Source organism: Gracilinanus agilis, chromosome 4 (assembly GCF_016433145.1).
Source record: "Gracilinanus agilis isolate LMUSP501 chromosome 4, AgileGrace, whole genome shotgun sequence".
NCBI classification, from domain to species: Eukaryota; Metazoa; Chordata; class Mammalia; order Didelphimorphia; family Didelphidae; genus Gracilinanus; species Gracilinanus agilis.
Genome location: NC_058133.1, coordinates 219,015,812 through 219,037,176, shown reverse-complemented (window position 1 = coordinate 219,037,176; position 21,365 = coordinate 219,015,812). Strand labels below are relative to the sequence as shown.

The window sequence follows — 21,365 nt, the reverse complement described above, 5'->3', positions numbered from 1 at the left end:
TAGTAACTTCTGTTCTTGGCTTGTCTCTATAATAAAACAAACCAATGATGGTTAAAATTCCTAAAACACAAGTATGTACTGTCTGAAGTCAAAATACTAGCAAATATGCAAAAGCCTACTCCATTTCCTTCCAGGTCATTAAGAAGCAAATATATACCCTTCTCTACTAAGCAAAGTAGAACATATCCTTTTAGTAAGGGAAAAATGAATTATTTTAATCTAGCAGGTTTCTCCATTATAGGCATCTATGCAGCAAAAAAACAAGGTATCAGCGAAATCAATAATAAATAGAATTAATAAATAATGACCAAGAAATGTTATTATTGCAAAATGTAAAATATACTTCAATAGAAATCAATCAAATTAGATTGAAAATACAGTGGATATTCTCCTAAAGTACCTAACAAGACTTGAACTAAAGCCATTCACACTGGTTACTATCTAGTGGACATATTTTTTCATATGAATTTCTATTTCAGACATCTTTTCTACTGCTGCTTCTTTAAGGTCTGCAAATAGAGTTTTTTGTGAGAGCTTAATTTTAAAAACTGAAGGATAGAAAAGAGTCTGTGGTATATTTTAAGTCTCTATCCTATTTGTTAGCTTAAACGGCTTCTGAAATTTACCTATAACATAATAGCTTATTTTCTGATCAAGTTGGAGGTGGATTTTTCCCCAAAAGTAAATGAAAAATTAAACAAAGAAAAATTGTCAAAACAAAAATGCTATCTTCCACTATCAGTGCAAATGTAAAGAGAGAAACACTATTTGCAAAAATACAGAAAAATGACAAGTAAATGCTTCTCTCAAAATATAGGTCAGAATGAAACATCCTTTATATAGTAACACTAAAATATAATTAGTTACACACAAGAAAACCAAAACATAGAAATATAGCACTTCAATTAGAGAATTCTAGAAATGTGATGATATGACCATTTCCTATGACCCAAATGTTTTTTCATGTTTCACAGGACATGTCACAAAGATTGATCTTAAAAACAATATAAAAATAATGAAGTGGAAGGAAAAAAATCCTCTTAGAGGATTTGAAAGGTAAGAGTTCAAAATACAACTCTGTCTTCCTGGGTTCTTTCCCACCAAAGTGTGCTGTTTAAAGTTCCACAACTGTTATCTTCTTCCTCCTGTTCTTTAGTGAGTTCTACAAAAACCTAAGTGGGAGAAGAAATAAAGTCCAATACATGTTGTATAAAAGAAGACAAAAGAAATCACTCAAATTATTAAAGTTTGGTTCTATGTTTTGATTCTAAATATTAAAATATATTTCTTGACACTAGCAATAGAAAGATAAAAGAGAAGCCTCTGTCAGTTAAGCAGAGAATAATTTTGTGCCACATCTTTAACAAATTATTTTGTTGAATCCAATTAGCACATGCACACAGCACTGTCATCAGAGGTAATGAATTATATTATAGAGATAGAGTTTGTAAAATAATATAACTAAGGAATAGCCAAACATGATTTTTAAATCCAATGCTAGTAAAAGATTTAACATTTTAATACAATTTCTATGTAAATATTTCAATGATGTTGAAATCAGTTAGAAAAATGAATCCTACAATCAAACCAGCCAGAGACCTATGACCTCTGATATGGGTACTCTGACAGAATAGTCCTATAGGATGAAGTTGTCTCTGTAAGAGATTCATCATTCCCAAACTGTTCTCCTACATTCATGACATCAAGCAGCTTACAGCATAGCCAACGGTGATGCAAGATGTTGCCAAGGATACTTACCACATAAGGAAAAAAAAATTAAATAAGGGAAAGCTTTCCAGAAATAACTCCTTAAGTTGCACTACTTTACCACATAGTGATCTTACAAAGATGATTCTCTTTTCCTCCTTCCTAAAATATAAGGTGTGCAATAGCAATGGAATGGGCCAGTACTAGGAACAGTAGCCCAGGAATTTCTTTCTGCTGTACCTTCTGATACTTGTTTCCTGATCTACAGGTCCTTTCACTGAAGTCTTTATAACATAGATTTGTATAATCACTATTTCTGTACGGTTTACAATATTGTTCCAATCAAATAAAATGAATGAAATATGAATAAAATATTTGACTTTTTACTATACCTGTTCCAATGTTGCTTGAGAAAAGCTGTATTCCTCAATATGAAAAGTATGTTTAGCTATTAAAATGACATGAAAAGAATAGTTTACTCATCAATATTTTCAAACAATAAAAGGGGCACATATTAACCAAAACTAATTCAATTTTATGAAAATTAAGCCATTTAGGTTCCATCAATATAAACTTTGTGCATTCTAAATTAATAAATATATTAAGACCATATCATACCATGACTTTTACTGTAGCTGAGCCAAGTGATAGCTGTCTGGCCCAAAGTCATTGTTAACTACTACATCAGAATATTTCAAACTCAGATTCCTTCAATCAATTCTTTCCATGAATTAGAGTAGAATGGTAAAAGGGCCAGTGGGTTAACTTATCAAGCATATTTGAAAGCCCAGCAAGTCTTCAGGGAGGTACAGGATTACTGAGTGCTAGAATCCTGAATGATCTGCTATAAACTACTATGGGCAAGAACAATCTAAATATGACTGTTAGCTATAGTGTTTTAGATTATAAGTTCCAAACAACAGAATTATAATATTTTGGAATATATCAAATTTATAAAATTAGGGACTATCTTTGTAAATGCTTTAGAATCTCATTACCTTCTTCCAGAGCAGAAAAAGACTGTGCAAGAGATCTTACATCTTCTTTAGGAATTTTATAAGCCATAATAGAAGAAAAACTGAAAAATATAATGAAGTCTAAATTACCAAAAGATTTAAAGTGATAATCTCTATATCATATCAAATAATAAAAATAATGAATTATCCATTCCTGCATACTGAAGGATTTTTTTAAAAAATCAGTTTTTAGCATGTGTACGAATAAAATTTAAAATTTATTCTAATACATAAATGAAACTATGATTTCATTGAAATAGGTATTCATTTTATCAGCACATATCAAAAGCATTCTTGTATCTTCTGGTCCTGTTTAATTTTTCTCCATATTCTTTCATAAATAATCTAAAGATAAACTACTCAAAATATATATGTATACTGAGCCTATTCCCAAAAACGTGGGTACATTTTGACCCAAAGGTACAACTACTAAATCTATACATTAAAGGGATTTTTAAAAAAAGAACCCATATGTACAAAAATATTTATAGAGCAAATCATTTTTTGTGATGGCAAAGAAATGGAAACTGAACAGAATGTACATCAATTGGTAAAAAATTGAACAAATTATAGTATATGAATGTAATAGAATACTATTAAGAATGATGAAGGGGTTGAAGGGTTTTTCCCCCCCCAGAAAAACTTTTATCAGTGATTCCCAAAGTGGGTGCTACCACCCCCTGGTGGGTGCTGCAGCTATCCAGGGGGGCAGTGATGGCCACAGGTGCATTTATCTTTCCTATTAATTGCTATTAAATTTTTTTAAATTAATTTCCAGGGGGCTAAGTAATATTTTTTCTGGAAAGGGGGCAGTAGGCCAAAAACGTTTGGGAACCATTGACTTATATGAACTGATGCAGAGTGAAGTGATTAGAAAAGGAAAACAATTTATACAGTAACATTAAAAAATCTTAAGAAGTCCAATCAACATGATAACTAGAATTTGAGATAAAGTGGGGTGAAATAAGCCACCCACCTTCTGATAAATAATAGATTGAGACTTCCATGGCTAATGAGAGAATTTTATTTACTTGACTATTTATATTTGTTACAAGAAGTTCCCCCCTCACCCGCACAATGGAAGGAGGTGGAAGTTTTATTCATTGCAAAAATAAAATTTAATTTTAAAAAATCTGGAATGATATACACATGAAAGATTACTTGCTGGAAGAAGGCTGGAAGAAAGCTTCTTATTGCTCTACTCAATAAATCAACTCAGTATTTATTAAGTATCTATTTGTAAGGTTTTATCTATTTCTGAAATGATAAGGCTCTTTTGGGTCACATAGTAAGTTTCATTGAAAGTTGTTTTAACTTCATTTTCTTGCTAAGTATAATCTTCCATTTTCCTCTTCCACAGAATTTTACAAATGGGTTTATATTCTATCCCAATGTTGCCTTTAGCTGCCATATTCTTTTGTATGATCATCAAGCATATGCTGGCTGAGGTAATTTTTGTGTTCTTTTAGCCTTACCATTTAAAGTTTTGCAGGAGATAGTGATGATTAAGGTTAATATATTTGTCTTTTTGTGTTTTTAAACAAAAAGCTCTTTTGGAATAAGGTTAAAGCTGTTGCTATTAAAGAGCCTTTTAACTTTTAACCTTTCTTGTCATCTGACACTTATTTTGAATCTTTTCTCATTGTTTTGACTACAGAAAGGATATTCAAATAAAATTCCCATATAAGTAATAAGTTCTTTCCTATATGTTAAAATACTTAATTCCTCTGCTTGTGACAGGCACTGCTTTCCAGTATTCTTTGTTTCTCAAACCTGAGCCATATTTTCCAATGTGTCTTTTGCAATCCTCATATGTACCCACCTTTTCACTGAAGCCACTGAATATCAAAGTATACAATGACTAGACTGGAGTTTATTGTCAAAATCCTCATGATATTTCTCTATTTCGTCACTAGTTGAACCAACTATTGACACATTAACAATCAATTTCATGACAGCCTCTTTTGCTTATTATTATTAATATTATGAACACTACAAGATGAGATAACCAAATGTCCCATTAAATGATGTTTATTACTGCCTATAAATATATTAAGAAATCACCTTGCCCAAATTCACCTCTCCAAGTCTTCTAGTCAGTCAGTCAAAACAAGCATTAAGCATATTATGTGTCAATCACTTTTATGTGCTAAAGATGCAGCTGGCAGGGGAACAGCAAAAGGCCTCTTGCAGAATTTGAGATTTTAAAATGGTATATCTTGAAAGAAACCAGTAAAATTAAAGGTAAAGGCAACGAAATAAATAATTTCATGTATGAGGGATAGCCAGGGAAAAGATATGGAGATAAAAAGTATGGTAAATATGTGAGGAATAAGTAGGTCAGTGTAGTTGAACTAGAGAGTACATGGAGTAATGTTACTAAATGAACTAGAAATCTAGGAAGGGGTCAGGTTATGAAAAGCTTTTAATGTCAAATAGAGGAGTTTACATTTGATCCAGGAGATAAGGAAGCCACTGAAGTTTAATATGAACTATGATTTATAAAATTACCTTAGGGGCTAAATGGAAATAGGTTAGAAGGATTAGAAAGGGAAGTGACTCCTTTTTTTTAATCTTCTAATTAAATTTTCAGGAGAATATCAATACAGATGTAGTTTAGTTCTTCCAATTGCCTAGTTTGGTTTTCAGAAAGAAGGTCCAAAACTACACTGATTTTGAGCTTATGTACATACCACGGCATATTCTTTAAGAACTCATAATCCATACCACAATGAAGCTTCAGGGTAAGAATTTTTCTCAACATGTAAAATGTTCTGAAGCACAATACTCCACTTTTTTAATGTTCTGATTGAACAAAAAGTCTTTTTTTCTTAAAGAACTTATAAATCAGAATATGACAATGATCAAGTCAATAGCAGAACCAAAAGTAAGATTGTATTATTAAAGCATAGGATCATCTTTGATATTTTAATTAGGTGTATATTCTCCAATAAATGAAGAAGTGTCAAATCCTTTTATATGAACAGATTATCTATAATTGTAATATTAAGAAATACTACTGAATTTTTTCAATCTTTACCTTTCCTGGCGAATTGCATTTGGGAAAATATAGTGAATTTGTCTTTGAAGCTGTTCCACATGCAGATTTTCCATCCAGTCCTTCAATTTAATTTCCAAAAAGTAGCCACTGCCAAATTTACTCTTCAGGTGCTGAACAGTGCCAATACATCTGCAACAGTTTGAGAAATGAAAAAAAGAATCCTAAGTCACTTAAATACAAAATGTATCAATGGATAGTATCATATTAAAACCCAAAACTATTAAAAATTTATGCAATACCATGCTCAAAAATTTATAAACCACATTTAATGTATGCATAAGTCAGTTCTAAATGGGAGAACAACAAGATAGCGGGGAAGGAACACAGATTCACCAGATCTCTACCAAATTACCCTCCAAAAAACTATGATATAATTCCTCAAAAAGAATTCTAGTGCAGCATTACCCACAAAAGATCAAAACAACTTAGAAGGCTGGTACAAAATATCTTTTGCACCTGGGTGGAAATGGAATGCAAATTAGTACATAAAGACAAGTCCCACCACAGCAATAGGCCTTTGGGCAGCTGAATCAGAGGCAAATATTTCCAGAGTTCTCAGCCACAGGTGATAAAGGTATCCTGACGATTACAGGGGCCCCATTGATGGCTTTTGGTGCAAGACTTGTCCCATCACCCATACACAGATAGATCCAGGTCATACCTCTGAGTCATGGTCTCAGGGTGAGGAAAAGCACCAGCATACTCAAGCACTTGCAGCCACAGTGGAGCTGGTCATAGTTCCAAAGCAGAAGAGAGTTCTTTTGATTACTCACAGACTACAGCATAGGGCAGGAAGGGTAAATTTTTTTTTTAACTCAACAGTTTTTTTTTAAATTAAAAGAAAAAGGCTGGAAAATGAGTAATCAACAAAACCAGCATAGAAAGTTATTTTTCTGACAGGGAAGAGTAAAACACAACTCAGAAAAAGACAATAAGTCAATACTACTGTATCCAAAGCCTCCAAAAATATGAATTGCTTTCAAGTCCAAAAAAATTAATGAAGAAGCTTAAAAAGGATTTTAACAATTAAATAAAAGAGGCAGAAGAAAATTAGGAAAAGAAATGAGACTGATACAGGAAAATCATGAGGAACAAAGCCAACATCTTGATAAAGGAGGCACAAAAATCACTGAAGGAATTCATAGCTTAAAAAACAGAATATGTCAAATGGGAAAAGATATACAAAAATGCACTGAAGAGAAGAACTTCTTAAAATGCAAAATTCACTGAGGAAACAGACTCTTTAAAAAGTAGAAGTGACCAAATGGAAAGGAGGTACAAAAGCTCACTCAAGAAAATCATTTCTTAAATTTGAACACTAATGCATTGCTGGTAGAGTTGAGAATTGATCCAACCATTCTGGAAAGTAATTTGGAATTATGTCCAAGGAACTTTAAAAGAGTGCAAGCCCTTGGCTCTAGTGCTATCACTACTAGGTTTGTATCCCAAAGAAATACAAAAATAGGGATGGAACTGTTTGTACAAAAATATTTATAGCTGAGCTTTTTGTGGTGGCAAAAAATTGGAAAAAAAAGGGTTTTTTCTTGATTGGGGAATGACTAAACGAATTGTGGTATGTGATGGTGATGGAATATTATTGTGCCATAAGAAATTATGAACTGCTTGATTTTTAAAAGAATTGGAAAGATCTATATGAACTGATGCAGAATGAGATGAGCAGGAGAACATTCTACACAGTAACTTAAACCCTGTGGGATGATCAAATGTAATTGACTTTACTACTAGTAGTAATGCAATGATTTAGGACAATCCCAAGGGACTTATGAGAAAGAATGCTATCCACATCTAGAGAAAGAAAGATTGGAGAAGAAATGCAGAAGAAAATTTATGATTTATTGCTTATTAATTAGGGCATATGATTTTGGGTTTTGATTTTAAAAGATTGTTCTATTACAAAAAAAATCATGCCTTGAAAATTAGAATTTTGCAAGTGGAAACTAATGACTTGATTAGACATTAAGAAAAAATCAAAGTCAAAAGAATGAAAAAAATAGAAGAAAATGTTAAATATAATTATTAGTAAAAAAACTGACCCAGAAAATAAATTTAGGAGAGACAATCTAAGAATTACTGTATTACATGAAAGTCATGATAAAAAAAAGAGCTTAGACATCATTTTCAAGCAATTATCAAGAAAAATTGCCCTGATATTCTAGAACCAGAATTTGAAAGAATCTACCAATCGCCTCCTGAAAGAGATCCCAAAATGTTAACTCCCAGGAATATTACAGCCAAATTATAGAATTCCCAAGACAAGGAGAAAATATGGGAAAATATGGCAAGCAACTAAAAAAGAAACAATTCAAATATCATGGAGCCAAAAGCAGAGTAACAAAAGATTTAGCAGCTTCTACATAATAAGATAAGAGGGCCTGGACATATATGTATAAAGCTATTTAAATAAGCTTTTTTTGTGGGGCAAAAAATTGGAAAGTGAGGTGATACCCATCAATTGGGAAACAGTTCAGTAAGTTAGTGTTTAAATTTGTAATAAAAACACTACTGGGCTTTAACAAATTACTAGCAAGAGCAGTTCAGAAAAAACTGGAAAGACTTACATGAACTTACATGAGAGTAAAGTAAGCAGAACCCATCTATACAAAGACAGCAGTAACATGAACATGATTAACAACTGTGAATAATTAACTAATCTCAGCAGTACAAAAATTCAAAACAATCCCAAAGGACTCTTGATAAAAAATGACATCTGCTTCCAGATAAAGAACTGATAAGAGTCTGAATCGACCAAAGAAAACTTTTTTCACTTTCATTCTTAATTTTTTTGGTTCAAGTTTCCTTCCACAAAAGAATTACTATAGAAAAATGTTTTACATTCTTGCATATATAAATAACAGATTACTTATCATCTTGAGGTTGCGGGGAAGAAAAAGGGAGAGAATTTGAGAATAAAAAAATTCTTTTTTAAATGTTGGAAATTGTTTTTATATGTAATAGGGGAAAGATAAAATAAAATTTAAAAAACCATTTTAATGAGATAGTTACCTATATTTTGACCTAAATTATGTTCTCTTCCTCTTAGGTTAAAGAGCATAGAAAAAAACCTTAATATATACCAGCAGTATATTAATTACATGTCTTTGAACTTAGGATATAATCAAAATATTATAATGACTACTGGCTCCTACCTTAACTGTCCAGATACCAAAATAGCTACTCGATCACAAACAGCTTCTGCTTCTTCCATATAATGTGTAGTCAAGATGGCTGCTCTCCTTTTGTTTTTAAATGCAGCTCGGATTGCTCTCCTATAAGAAATCCAAAATAAGGATTATTTGTTATTTTATATCTCTATGTTTTACTACAGATACAACAAGTCTTACTACAATTACCTAAATTTTTTAAGTCTGAGTTAAATTTTTGACTTGTAACAATTTGTTAAATTTTATAATCACTATTTTATACCATGCACTTTCAATTATGTTCTTTCATTTTTATTCCAAAGTTTTAAAAAGAGGAAAATGGACATGTTTTTATTATATCTAGGTTGAAATGTTAATTTTATAATAACATTTATTTTTAAGTTGACAAATATTAAAACTAAGTTTAAAAGGCAGGTAGGCAGCATATTGAATAAAATGTCAGACCCAAAGATGGGAAGACCTGAATTCCAATCTGGCATTAGGCATTTACTAGCTATGTGACCCTGTGAAAGTCACTTAATTTCTGTCTGCCTTAGAGTCTTCATCTGTAAAATGAGTGTAATAATATCTCCTTCCAAGAGATGTTGTGAGAGTAAAATAATATTTTTAAGTGTTTTACAAACCTTACAGTTGCTATAAAAATGCTAGTTATTATTATTATTCACATAAATGTGAGATTATCTCTTCCACACATCTCATTTTACATATAACAGAATAGGGACAAGAGGGCTACTTTACTATTTAAAATTCCAAATTTCCTGAGAGACTACTACTTTTATACAAATTGAGGAAGTAAGAACTATTTCATACACATGTAATTTACATATGAAAATGTACATTATAAAAATGATAAATGTTTAGAAAAAATGAGTTACAAAATATTTTGCAACTATATAACCTATTTTTTATAATTATATCTATATTAATTTTATGGTTGATATAAAAATTAACTCATATTTTAAGAAAAAGTGACAAACAAATGTCATATTGTATTCAATAGAACTTTTTGATTTAATAAACCAAATTACAGTTTCAGCATCTTATATATACTCACCACATATGCTGCTTGGCTTTAGGATCCATACCTGTAGATGGTTCATCTAACAATGTAATCTGGGGAGTTCCAAGCATGCTCAGGGCAAAACACAACTAGAAACAAAGAAATAAATGTAATTAAGTGAAAGGTTTTATTCATATGAGATTCCATCACAATGCTGTCAAGTACTATCCAATAAAATATACAAATATTCATTTTCTGGTAATAATACCTTTCGCTTTATCCCAGCTGGTAATTTCTTTGTAGTTTTCTGGAGATGTTCTCTTAAATCAAGTGCACTTGTGATTCTGAAAATGGTCAACAAAATGTAGTATATTTTTAAATATAAGTATCCATACACAAATTTATCAGTCATATAAATGCTAGTTATTTTAGGAAGAAAATTCACTGATGGCAATTATCTACATATAAGAACACAAACATCTCAATTTCTCATTCTTCTAAGAATATGGGTTCATAATAAAATGATGATAATCTTTAACATATAAAGAAATTCATAATAAACAGAAGTATAGAATGTCTTTTTTAAAGTTATTAATACTTTCTAAATAAAATCCATAAATAAATTATTTTTCAAAGCAGCTATTATACTATGGAAATGTCTGTTATATAAGTATATAAGTGGAAAAAAGAGACTGCAAAGAAAATTGTTACCTTTTTATGACTTCTTTTACGTCACTTTTATGCATTCCTTTTATAGCCCCGTATATTTCAAAGTGCTCCTGCAATGTAATATCTGGCCAAAGTGGATTTGTTTGAGGACAATAGCCTATATACTTAATGGAATCGTCATCTTTGGCACTCGGTTCTGAGGAATAATCTCCTAGAAGTACCTATTTAAAAGTAAATTCATTTTAATAAGTGTTAGTGCATTAAGTACTATTATTTTAGTTTAGTTTAGTTAATGCATTAAGTACTATTATTTTAGTTTATGAAGTAAGATTATCATTTAATTGAATCCTTGATGGTCATCTGGGTAAAATCAAATCAGAATTATACTGCTTTTGGCTAAAGACTATAAAATGACTATGTACTATGTACATATAGAACATACAATATAGAAAAGGTCATATAGAAAAGGTCAGCAATGATGACACAAGATGATTCTGAACAGTCATCAGCAGAAGCTTCTTTTTAATCTTAGAACCTTTTTACCTCCATAAAACTTTAATCAGTCTTTTTTTCCACACTGCAACCAACTTAGGGGGTTTAATGCACGAAACTTCCATCATTTCAATAAATTTCCAGTATTTCAAAACCTTGGTCCTCCTGTCCCCATCAATGCAATGAATTTGTAAGTCTATACAAGGGAGATAATATAAGCAAAGGCACCTTCACATCAATGTTTGAACTGGGGCCAATTTATTCTAAAATCTGTTCACAATGGGTAATGAATATTGACCTCAGTCAGTAAATTTCTAACTCCAGTTTCACTAATTCCTGTCATGTAGAAGAATCTTCTGATTAGACAAAGATGCCTTTAACTGCCAGTTTTCCTTATATTCTTACATGATGTGATTAAGATCTATTTGTACACCACCCCAAATTGGTTTCTATCTTTCCTTTACCCTCCTTTTTTAAGCTTCCCTACTGGAACTCTTTACATTGTTTAAAAATAAATAAACCACCTCCTACTTTAACTTAAATATATTCCCCCCTTAATCTTTTTTCTAGGAAAAAAATGGTGCTAGATGGTAGGGACTATTTTTTGTTTGTTTTATTTCTCCTCACCCAGAGCCTTTGCACATTTTAGACACTGAATGTCAAATTGATTTAATTTACTGCATTAAATCTTCTGGTTCATGAAAATCTGGCTTTTTCCTGAAAATACCTCTTCTCTTACCACTGTCTCTAATGCCTTCATTTCTTGCCACCATTTCCAATGTCCTCATCCTCTAGTCCCAGTCAGTAAAATCAAACTAATGTTTATTAAGCACCTCTGATGGGAGAGGTGGAGCCAAGATGGCAGAACAGAGAAACATTCAGGTGAGCTGTCCTAAATTCTCTTCTAAATAACAATTCAAATAGCATTCTGGAGCAGTAAACCCAACAAAAAGTCAAGTGAAACAATTTTCCTGTCCAAGACAATTTAGGATATAGACAAGAAAAGTCTGTTTCTTCAGGGTGGGGATGGGCCATGGGAGTGAAGGACAGGCAGTTCATTTGGAGAAAGCTGCACTGGAGGTAGCAGGAGTCTTGAAAGCTCTCAACCCACTGATAATGGGGTAGAGGTGAGGAGTCAAAATTGGTTGGATGACTGCAGGGGGCCCTTTGCTGGCTCTGGGTGCAAGACCCTATTATACTACTCACATACAGATGCGGGTCACAATCCCAGGGCCAAAAGGATAGCACTTGAGTCAACAGAGGAATAGGGGCCAAGGGCACCGTTCTAGGGCAGAAAGAAGTGTTTGTGGTATTTCATGAAGAAATAAGGGATCTGGTCTCAATTCCAAGGCAGTGGGGAACACTAGCAACTGAAGGAAAGGAGGAGACCTAGTCAAAATCCCAGAGGCAAGAGGAATGCTATTGCTGATGGCAATAGGAAAACAAGTTCCTTCCTTGGGTAAAGATGAGCACAGGCCAAGAGAGCAGTGACCATATCTCTCCTCAAATCATACCACCTTGGAAACAACAAAAATTATAGACACCTAGAGAGAGCTCTGAAAACAGCAGAAAGAAAGGCATCAAGCTTAAAACAATGTTCCTTCCATTTAGGAGTAGCCCAACTTTAACATAAAGTTAAAAGATAAAAAATAGGCCAGAAAAATGAACAAGCAATAACAAAAAAGAACCTCATCATAACAAGTCACTATGTGATGAGGAAAATAAAAACAAAAACAAAACCCAAAAGAAGACAATCATGTCAAAGTCACTATATGAAAAGCCTCAAAGCAAAATGTAAACTGGCTATAGGTCCTGTTATATTGAACCTCTGGGAGCTTAAAGATCACTTTTGATTGACAAATAAGTCAGTTGGATGGAATGTTCTGTAAAAGTGAAAATTGGGGAAAGCCATCTAGAAGTGTATATATTTCTATGGACATGGGAAATGTATCAAAACTACATTTCCTGTGGTCCAGCTGTTTCCGTTTCCGGGTCTTTGGGGCATGGGGAGGTCTACGTTGACGCAGGAAGAGCTTAAATCTCCTGGGTTAGGAGGGAGTGGTCTCTTTTGCCAGTAGGCTCTTGGGCGAGTAGGCGCTTCTGGAGGCGGCAGGTTTGAATGCTTACAAGCGCGTGGTCTAATGATTTTATCTATCAGCATGGCTTTAATTAAAATACTAATATATATATTTATACCAGCCTTTATCATTTTTAATATTTATAGTTCCCAGAGAGTCATGTGAGAGGCAGGAGGAGGGGCAGTTAAGAATCCTGAAAGGGTTCTGGGTCTTGGACCTGTGCTGAGGCTGGAGTTTGGTGGATCCTGGTCTTGGAGTGAGAGGTGTAAACATCTCTCTCTGAAAACTCTTCCTGTACTTGAGATACTGTGCCAACTTGTACCTGACCACCACCTTGGTGTCTACTGCCCCTAGATATTAGGAATTACATCATCTAAATATCTAGGTTTCCCAGGGCCCGGGAGGGATCCGGGAAGTGGGCAGGAGACGAAGAAGAGGGTGGAAAAGGGTGGAAATAACTAAACTGTAAGGCTGAAGGTCTAGTGAAGAAGAAGTCAAATATCCCAAGAGTTTACCTACTCTGGTTTAGTCCTGGCCAGGCTGAACCAGAGGGAAGCTACATTGATTCTTCATCTGCCAGTAGTTGAGATTTCATTAGCAACCAGTAGAGTAGGGTCTCCTATACCACAGTCCTGTTTACCCCTATCCTTCTTGTTAATATAAAGTTTAAAGTACTTTCCTAAAGCAGTATCAAACTTGTTTTGGGAAGGGAGAAATCGCAGTCAGAATACAAGGAGTTATCCTAGCTAAAGAGCTTAAATCAATATATCAATTAACCCCAGGTGGTCCTGAAGGGATATACATCTTAGACCTCAAAGGATCATGCCTGGGCAACTGTTATAAGGGAGAAGGGTCATCTTATTCTCTCTATACATCAATTTACAATCTCAAACATATCAAGAAACTCCCAAAAATTATAATAGTCCATAAAGAATTTCTGGAGGGACTTGAAATAGATTTTTAAAATAAAATAAGAGTAGAGGAAAAGTTGGGAAAAGAAATGAGAATGATAGAAACAAATTAGGAAAAGAGAGTCAAATGATTGGTATATGAGGCACAAGAAATTACTAAAAAATTCTTTATTTTTTTTAAATTTTAAATCCTTAAGTTCCATCTTAGGATCAATATCTTGTATTGGTTCCAAGGCAGGAGAGCAGTAAGGGCTAGGCAATGGGGGTTAAGTGACTTGCCCAGGGTCACACAACTGAGAACTATCTGAGGCCAGATTTGAACCTAGGACTTCCCATCTCTAAACCTGACTCTCAAACCACTAAGTCACCCAACTCTCACCATAAAAAAGTAGAATTATTAAGAAGCATATTTAGCCAAATGGAAAAAGTTACAAAAGATCAGGGAAGAAAATGATTCTTTAAAAATCAGAATTGTACAAACAGAAACTAATGCTGCCATTCAGAAACAATAAAACAAAATCCAAAAAATGAAAAAAAGATGAAATGTGAAATATTCCATTGTAAAAAAATTGACTTTGAAAATAGATTTGAGGAGAAATACCCAAGAAATGATTTTTTAAAAGCCTAGATATCATGTTTCAAGAAATTATTAAGGAAAACTGCCCCAATACTTTAAAATTTTAAAGTTAAAGAGGAATTTATAGAACACACAGATTACTCTTGAATGAAATGCCAAAATGAAAGTCCCAGGAATATTATAGCCAAATTCCAAAATTAGGAAAAAATATTACAAGTAACCAGAAAGATATGATTCAAATATCATGAATCCATAGTCAGGATCACAAAAAATTTAGCACCTTCCACATTAAAAGATTAGAGGGCTGGGGGGCAGCTGGGTAGCTCAGTGGATTGAGAGCCAGGCCTAGAGATGGGAGGTCCTAGGTTCAAATCTGGCCTCAGACACTTCCCAGCTGTATGACCCTGGGAAAGTCACTTGACCCTCATTGCCTACCCTTACCACTCTTCTGCCTTGGAGCCAATACATAGTATTGACTCCAAGACGGAAGGTAAGGGTTTTAAAAAAAAGATTAGAGGGCTGGAAACAAGATATTCCATAAGATAAAGAAGCTGAGATTACAACCAAGAATAATCTATTCCACAAAATGAATATAATATAATTCTTCAAAGGAAAAAATGTATATTTAATAAAATAGAGGACTTTCAAGCATTCCAGATGAAAAGACCCAAGCTAAACAAAAAATCTGACTTTCAAATACAAGACTCAATAGAAGAATATAAAGGAAAAACATGAATAAGAAATCATAAGGGAATACAAGTTAAAGTGTAAATTACATTCCTGTATGGGAAGATAATAAATGAAACTCCTAAGAACTTTATTATTATTAGGGTAGCTAGAGGTATAAAAAGGACACAGGTGTGAAATGATGTCTGCTGAAATAAATTACTAGTGTGGCCACTAAACATGCTACAGCTTCTCAGATCCACAGGTGAGAGTAGGGTGCCAGGTGGACATCAAAGGTGGCTAAGCAGCCCTGAAAAAAAGGCTTGGCAAGCCCTCATACCAGAAGTTTTAGTCTCTTTGAATACCCATGCACCTCAACAGATGAATGCTAAAATAAAATGATATAATAAGAATATGAAACATCTACACACCAAATGGCAAAGCATTCAAATTCTTAAAGGTAAAATGATGTACAGGAGGAAACATGCAATAGAACTATACTAGTGGGAGACCTCAACTTTCCCTTCTCAAAAGTAAATAAATTTAGCCATAAAATAAGCAGGAAGTTAAAAAGGTTTTTAAAAGTTAGATATGATAACCATTGTGAAAAAAACTGAATGAGAATAGAAAGGAACATATCTTTTTCTCAGCTCTACAAAGCACCTTCACAAAAACTGACCATATAGCAGGGTATAAAAACCTCATAAACAAATACAGAAAAGCTGAAATACTACATACATGCTTTCCATACCATAAAGCAATAAAAATTATATTCAATAAAGGATTGTTGATACATAGATTAAAAATTAATTAAAAACTAAATAATCTAATCCTAAAGAATGAGTGGGCCAAATCTATATCAAACTGTTTGTCTTCTGAGGGCAAAAGGAAGGAGAGAAGGAAACAATTCCAAACCTAAAATTTTAAAAAGTTAATGCTAAAATTTTTGCTAATATATAATTGAGAAAAATTAAACTAAATTAGATATTTAAAAGTACCTATTATGTGGTAGGCACCTAGTTGCTAGGGATACAATGATATGATATGATATGATACAATGAAAGAGACACTGCATTCAATAGATCTAACATTCTAAGATCATAAACAACATGTATACAGAAATGTAGCACTCCTTCCAGAGCTACCTCCCCAACTAAACACTCACAGGACAGGTCTCCTTTGGGCTAACTACTAACCCATATTTAAAGTACTCCATGGGTAATATATAAAATAACACAAAGTTATTTACTAGAATGGCTTAAGAGGAAGAACAATTATTAAGCATTCTTCCCATAAAGCTGGGCCACACGTCCCCACAAATATATAAAGTAGTAGAAAGAATGAGCAATGCATAGAATACATTCAGCTCCAGTATTTCCCCTTAACTTCAATCTGCACCAGTAACTGACTACTGGACATTTCAAACTGGGTTATCTAGAGAGATCTCACACTCAAAGATGTCAAAAATTGAACTGATTATCTTTTCTTGAAAATCCACCCTCATTCTGGTCAAAAGCATCACCATTTTTCAAGTCTCCCAGGTTTATAGCTTTGGAGTTATCCTTGATTCTTCCTCTCATCTCATATAACCCAACAGTATTATTTCAATCTCTATAATATCTTTTTCAATCCACCTGTTTTTCTCAGCAACCTTCATTCCATCTTATACATGGCTGTTAAAATGATTATCTTTAAGTATCGATATGACCAGCTATGTCCCCAATATAATCAACTTCAGTGGCTCCTGATTGTCACTATGATCAAGTTCTTCATAACCTTTCTCCTAACAATCTTTCCAGACTAATTGTATATTATTGACCTCCCTAAACTGTGATCCTGTCAAACCAGTCTTCTTTCTGTTCCTTGCACGACACTCCATTTGTTGCTGGAGCTCTGCCATTGCCCGCTGCTACTGGATTCCCTCCCTGTACCTACTCTGCTATAGTCAAGAGCTAGTCCCTGGGTTAAGAACAAAAGTCCTCCACCCTTGGCCCAAAGCCTAAAGGCTATCTCTTCCTATCTGTGTCCAAAATGCTGCTCAGGATTGAATTCTGTCCCCTTATGCCAGGCTAGGCGATGATATGTTCTAATAAGGTCTAAATATTAAACCATTTTAAGCTAAGAGATACTATAGGCAAATGCCTTTGCTGAGACCTTAATGTTGCCCTCTATGCCAGACCAAGTGTTCTTGCAGAAAATAGCATTCCTGGGACTATAGCACTGCCCCTTTATGCTTGCAGAAATGCCCAATTTACAATAAAAACTGTCTCCTTATAAGTTTGAGATTGAGTACCTATGGTATCCCTTCTTACATCACTGTAAATTCCAGAAAGATAAAGAACTACAGTTCATGAGAATGAGGGAGGAAGTAATCTGTCCCTTAACAACTGTCAAACCCCCTACAAATACTTTGTCCTCAGCAAGTTCATTGTGGTGCTGCTTAGCTCATTTCTCCTATTCACAGTCTAGTAATATCTCTAGACTTCTGAGGAGGACTGAGCGTTGTTTTGTCAAGTGCTTCCCCCCAGTGTCTTGTTTCAAAACCTCTCAATTAAAGTCCTTATGGTACAGTTATCAATGGTTTCCCAAATGCCACAAAAAAGTAACAAACAGTTCCTTCAGCAGTTATTTTACAATCTTAAATCCAATTTTTAGGAAGTATTCAGGCCTACTATGATTAGTAGGCTTGGAAATCATTATCACTTTCAATCAAAATAAATAAATAAATAAATGGATGGATGAATGAATGAATGTCTAAATAAATAAATAAATAAATAAATGAGCAAGCAAGTAAGATGAATGAATAAATAAATACACACACACACATATAAATTCAACAAATGACATTTTCTATCATGGCACAGTATTTCTTCATGTTTAGTGTGACCTTTTCTAGTTTATTCTTCTCTCTTAAGAAAAATCTTCTGTAAATTTTCTGCTTGGAATTTTGTTGCTATACCTTCCTTGCAACTCACTCCTTTTCTGATCAGGTATTGTTATTTCAGGCCACTTCACTTTTTTATCTCTTCTCCACATATTCTGTCTTGGCAATTTCTCTCACAGCTGGGCAATTTAAGAGCACTTCTTATTTGTGGGGAGGTTGGTAGGGGAAGAGATAGAAGAAGGGAGAAAGGACAGACTTCCTGCCCTGAGAAAGCTCTATGGATAGATAAATGCAGCTAGATTTATAACCTATCCCAGCATGGAATGATGGTTCTTCCCTGCTGGATTGCCTCCCTTCAGATGTTTGTTCTCTCTCTGATAACTAGATGTATGTTCAGCTATTCATGTCTGAGGAAGGATACAAAATGGAAAGAAGTAAGGAAGGGGTGACAGAAGCTACCACAGCCAAAGACCAAAAATGGAAGACTGTGCAGTTAAGGGAGTAAGTTACAGGAATAGCTCTATAATCACTACTTGTTTTTGGCTATTATTTTATAACTCAGATGAATGTGAGATAAACTTACTGTAAAAGCATGGGTCTATGTGAAAAATGCATTATATTACTCTGTTGATATTATAGAAATTTTCACTTAATTTGATTTTCTCAAAGTACTATATTCCTGAATCATGAAAAAAAATAGAATCTCCAATTAAAGTTTGTTACAGACCTCTAGTGACAAAATAACTGATTTTAATGAGTTATTTCTCAACTTTGATATTTACTTTAATTTATTTACTAAAACCATCTATTTGTTTATATTGCTAATGTAGGATTTTTTATATTTCTTTTTTTTTCAATTCTTACCTTCCCTCTTAGAATCAATACTATGTATTGTTCCAAGGCAGAAGAGTGGTAAGGCCTAGGCAATGAGGGTTAAGTGACTTGCCCAGGATCACACAGCTAGGAAGTATCTGAGGCCAGATTTGAATCCAGGACCTCCTGTCTCTGGGCCAGCTGCCCCTGATTTTTTATATTTCTACTAATCAAGTTGAGCAATTTTTCCAGTTACATAGCTTGTTAGAGGTTTAAAAAAAGTCTGTATGCCAAATGTTTGTCCATTAGTACAGAACCTTCACTAAATCTTATGAATAATCAATTTTCACAATAATTTTACAAAAGAAAATTATGACACCAATAACTTCATAAATAAAAAAATTACTTGTTTGTTGCTATAATATAAATCAATATTAAAACAAAACTTTTAAATTAATGAACAACCTAAATCTTAATTTGTCAGAATGAAAATCACATCAGCAAAAGTTTAATTTACATTTACTTCTATAATTGAAAATGTATACTCTACCTGACCAGAAGTTGGTTCAACGTCACCAACGAGCATATTAATAAGTGTGCTTTTCCCTGCACCATTTGGTCCCAATAATCCTAGTATCTCTCCTAAAAAAATGCAAAATCAATCATATATGAAATGAAATAAAAATTGGGCACTATTTTTCTAGGAGACATTTAAGAAAAAATTAATTTAATACCAACCTTTCTTCACACACAAACACACATGTTTAGTTGCCACTTTCTTTCTTTTTCTTGTAAGGAGAAAATCTTTCTTCTCATCATATTCTTTATGCAAACTGCAAACCATAATAGCTGGCTTCTAACAAAAGAAATATTTTAAGAATGAACTAAGAATTAAAACCTGACATTGAATAAACTATAAAACATGACAATCACTGAATAAACCCAATGTGCATTCTTTCATTCTTATTTTTATGGAAACAGAATACCACAGGACCAGCTAGGTGGCAGAATAGATACAATGCCAGGTCTGGAGTCAAGAAGATTCACCGTCCTGAGTTCAAATCTGACCTCAGACATTTACTACCTGTGTGACCTGGGTAAGTCACTTAACCCTGTTTATCTCAGTTTTCTCATCGGTAAAATGAACTGGAGAAGGAAATGGCAAAGTATTCCAGTATCTCTGCCAAAAAAAACCCTCCAAATTGGGTCACAAAGAGTCAGAATCAACTGAAAATGACAGAACAACAAAAACAGAATATCACCCAAAGGGCAATGGAGAGACATACTATGAGTATAAAATATACTACCAGAAATGAACTATGACAAATATCAGTGTATAAAATATCATCAAAATATGCAAAACCAGAAAAGAAGAGAAGCTAGTTATACAGTAAGATTAAAATGTAACAGTCTATTGCATTCAATCAAGTATTGATTAAATGTCAATATATGTCCCTTACTGGACAAGGCAAAAATATAAATATAATGAACAAAATAATTCCTATTAGTAATTAGTCTGCATTCTAAAAGGAAAAACAACAAAAGTATAAGTTAATACAGAGAATAAGCACAGAGTAATGAAACCCAAACTGGGTTGAGAAGAAATTTCAGAAAACTAAAAGCTTTCATGAAGAAGATGGTGCTGAAGCTGTATCTTGAAGGGGGAAAAAGAATTTACAAGGCTCAGATGAGGAAAGGGTACATTCCAGGGATGGAAGACAGCTAGCACAAAGGCATAGAGATGTGGGTGGGAGAAGGATTGTAGTTTGTTAGTAATAGAAGAAGAGCTTATTTGGCTATACCATAGTGATAGAGGGGAACGATATATGAGTCTGGAAAGATAGAGAGGAGAAAGGATGTGAAATGCTTTAAAAACAAAAAAGAGGAGAGTTTATATTTGATGATCAAGGCAACTGGGAGTCACTAGAGTTCACCTTAATTTGGAAAACATATTTTGTTTTATTTGGGAGAAATAATGCTGTATTTAAAGCTAGACAGAAATATGACTATTAATAAATGTGAAGGCATTTAGCAAGCATCAAGTTTAATGTGTCGATCTTAGCACTAGAGATAAAAAAATTGAAAAAAAAGAGAGAAAATTCCCTTTCTCAAAGAAGCTTATAGGCTCTTAATTGGGGGAGGCAAAACATCCAAAAATAGTTCACTATAGAATGGAAAAGTCCTTAGGATATAGTGGTGGAGTGGATTGCAATCCCAGGTGAATGCCTGGAGTATGCAGAGCATGAAAGCAGGGTAAATGGCTGGCCTAAAGGACCTTGGGAGGCAGTTTTTAAGGTCGGCTGGTGCTC

General features: G+C 33.5%; 1 protein-coding gene across 1 annotated transcript in view; it reads right to left on the bottom strand.

Annotated features, from left to right (window-relative positions):
* Window positions 1-1,064: 1,064 nt before the first annotated feature.
* The window catches only part of ABCA5 (ATP binding cassette subfamily A member 5), a 172,899-nt gene continuing 152,598 nt past the window's right edge, over window positions 1,065-21,365 (bottom strand). The window contains exons 30-39 of the mRNA XM_044672184.1: window positions 19,795-19,912; window positions 19,607-19,698; window positions 10,678-10,856; window positions 10,235-10,310; window positions 10,021-10,115; window positions 8,952-9,071; window positions 5,764-5,913; window positions 2,706-2,785; window positions 2,100-2,155; window positions 1,065-1,172 (exon numbers count right to left, since the gene is read on the bottom strand). Of these exons, the coding sequence (XP_044528119.1) occupies window positions 1,065-1,172; window positions 2,100-2,155; window positions 2,706-2,785; window positions 5,764-5,913; window positions 8,952-9,071; window positions 10,021-10,115; window positions 10,235-10,310; window positions 10,678-10,856; window positions 19,607-19,698; window positions 19,795-19,912 (1,074 nt within the window). The remainder of the gene's footprint in view (window positions 1,173-2,099; window positions 2,156-2,705; window positions 2,786-5,763; window positions 5,914-8,951; window positions 9,072-10,020; window positions 10,116-10,234; window positions 10,311-10,677; window positions 10,857-19,606; window positions 19,699-19,794; window positions 19,913-21,365) is intronic.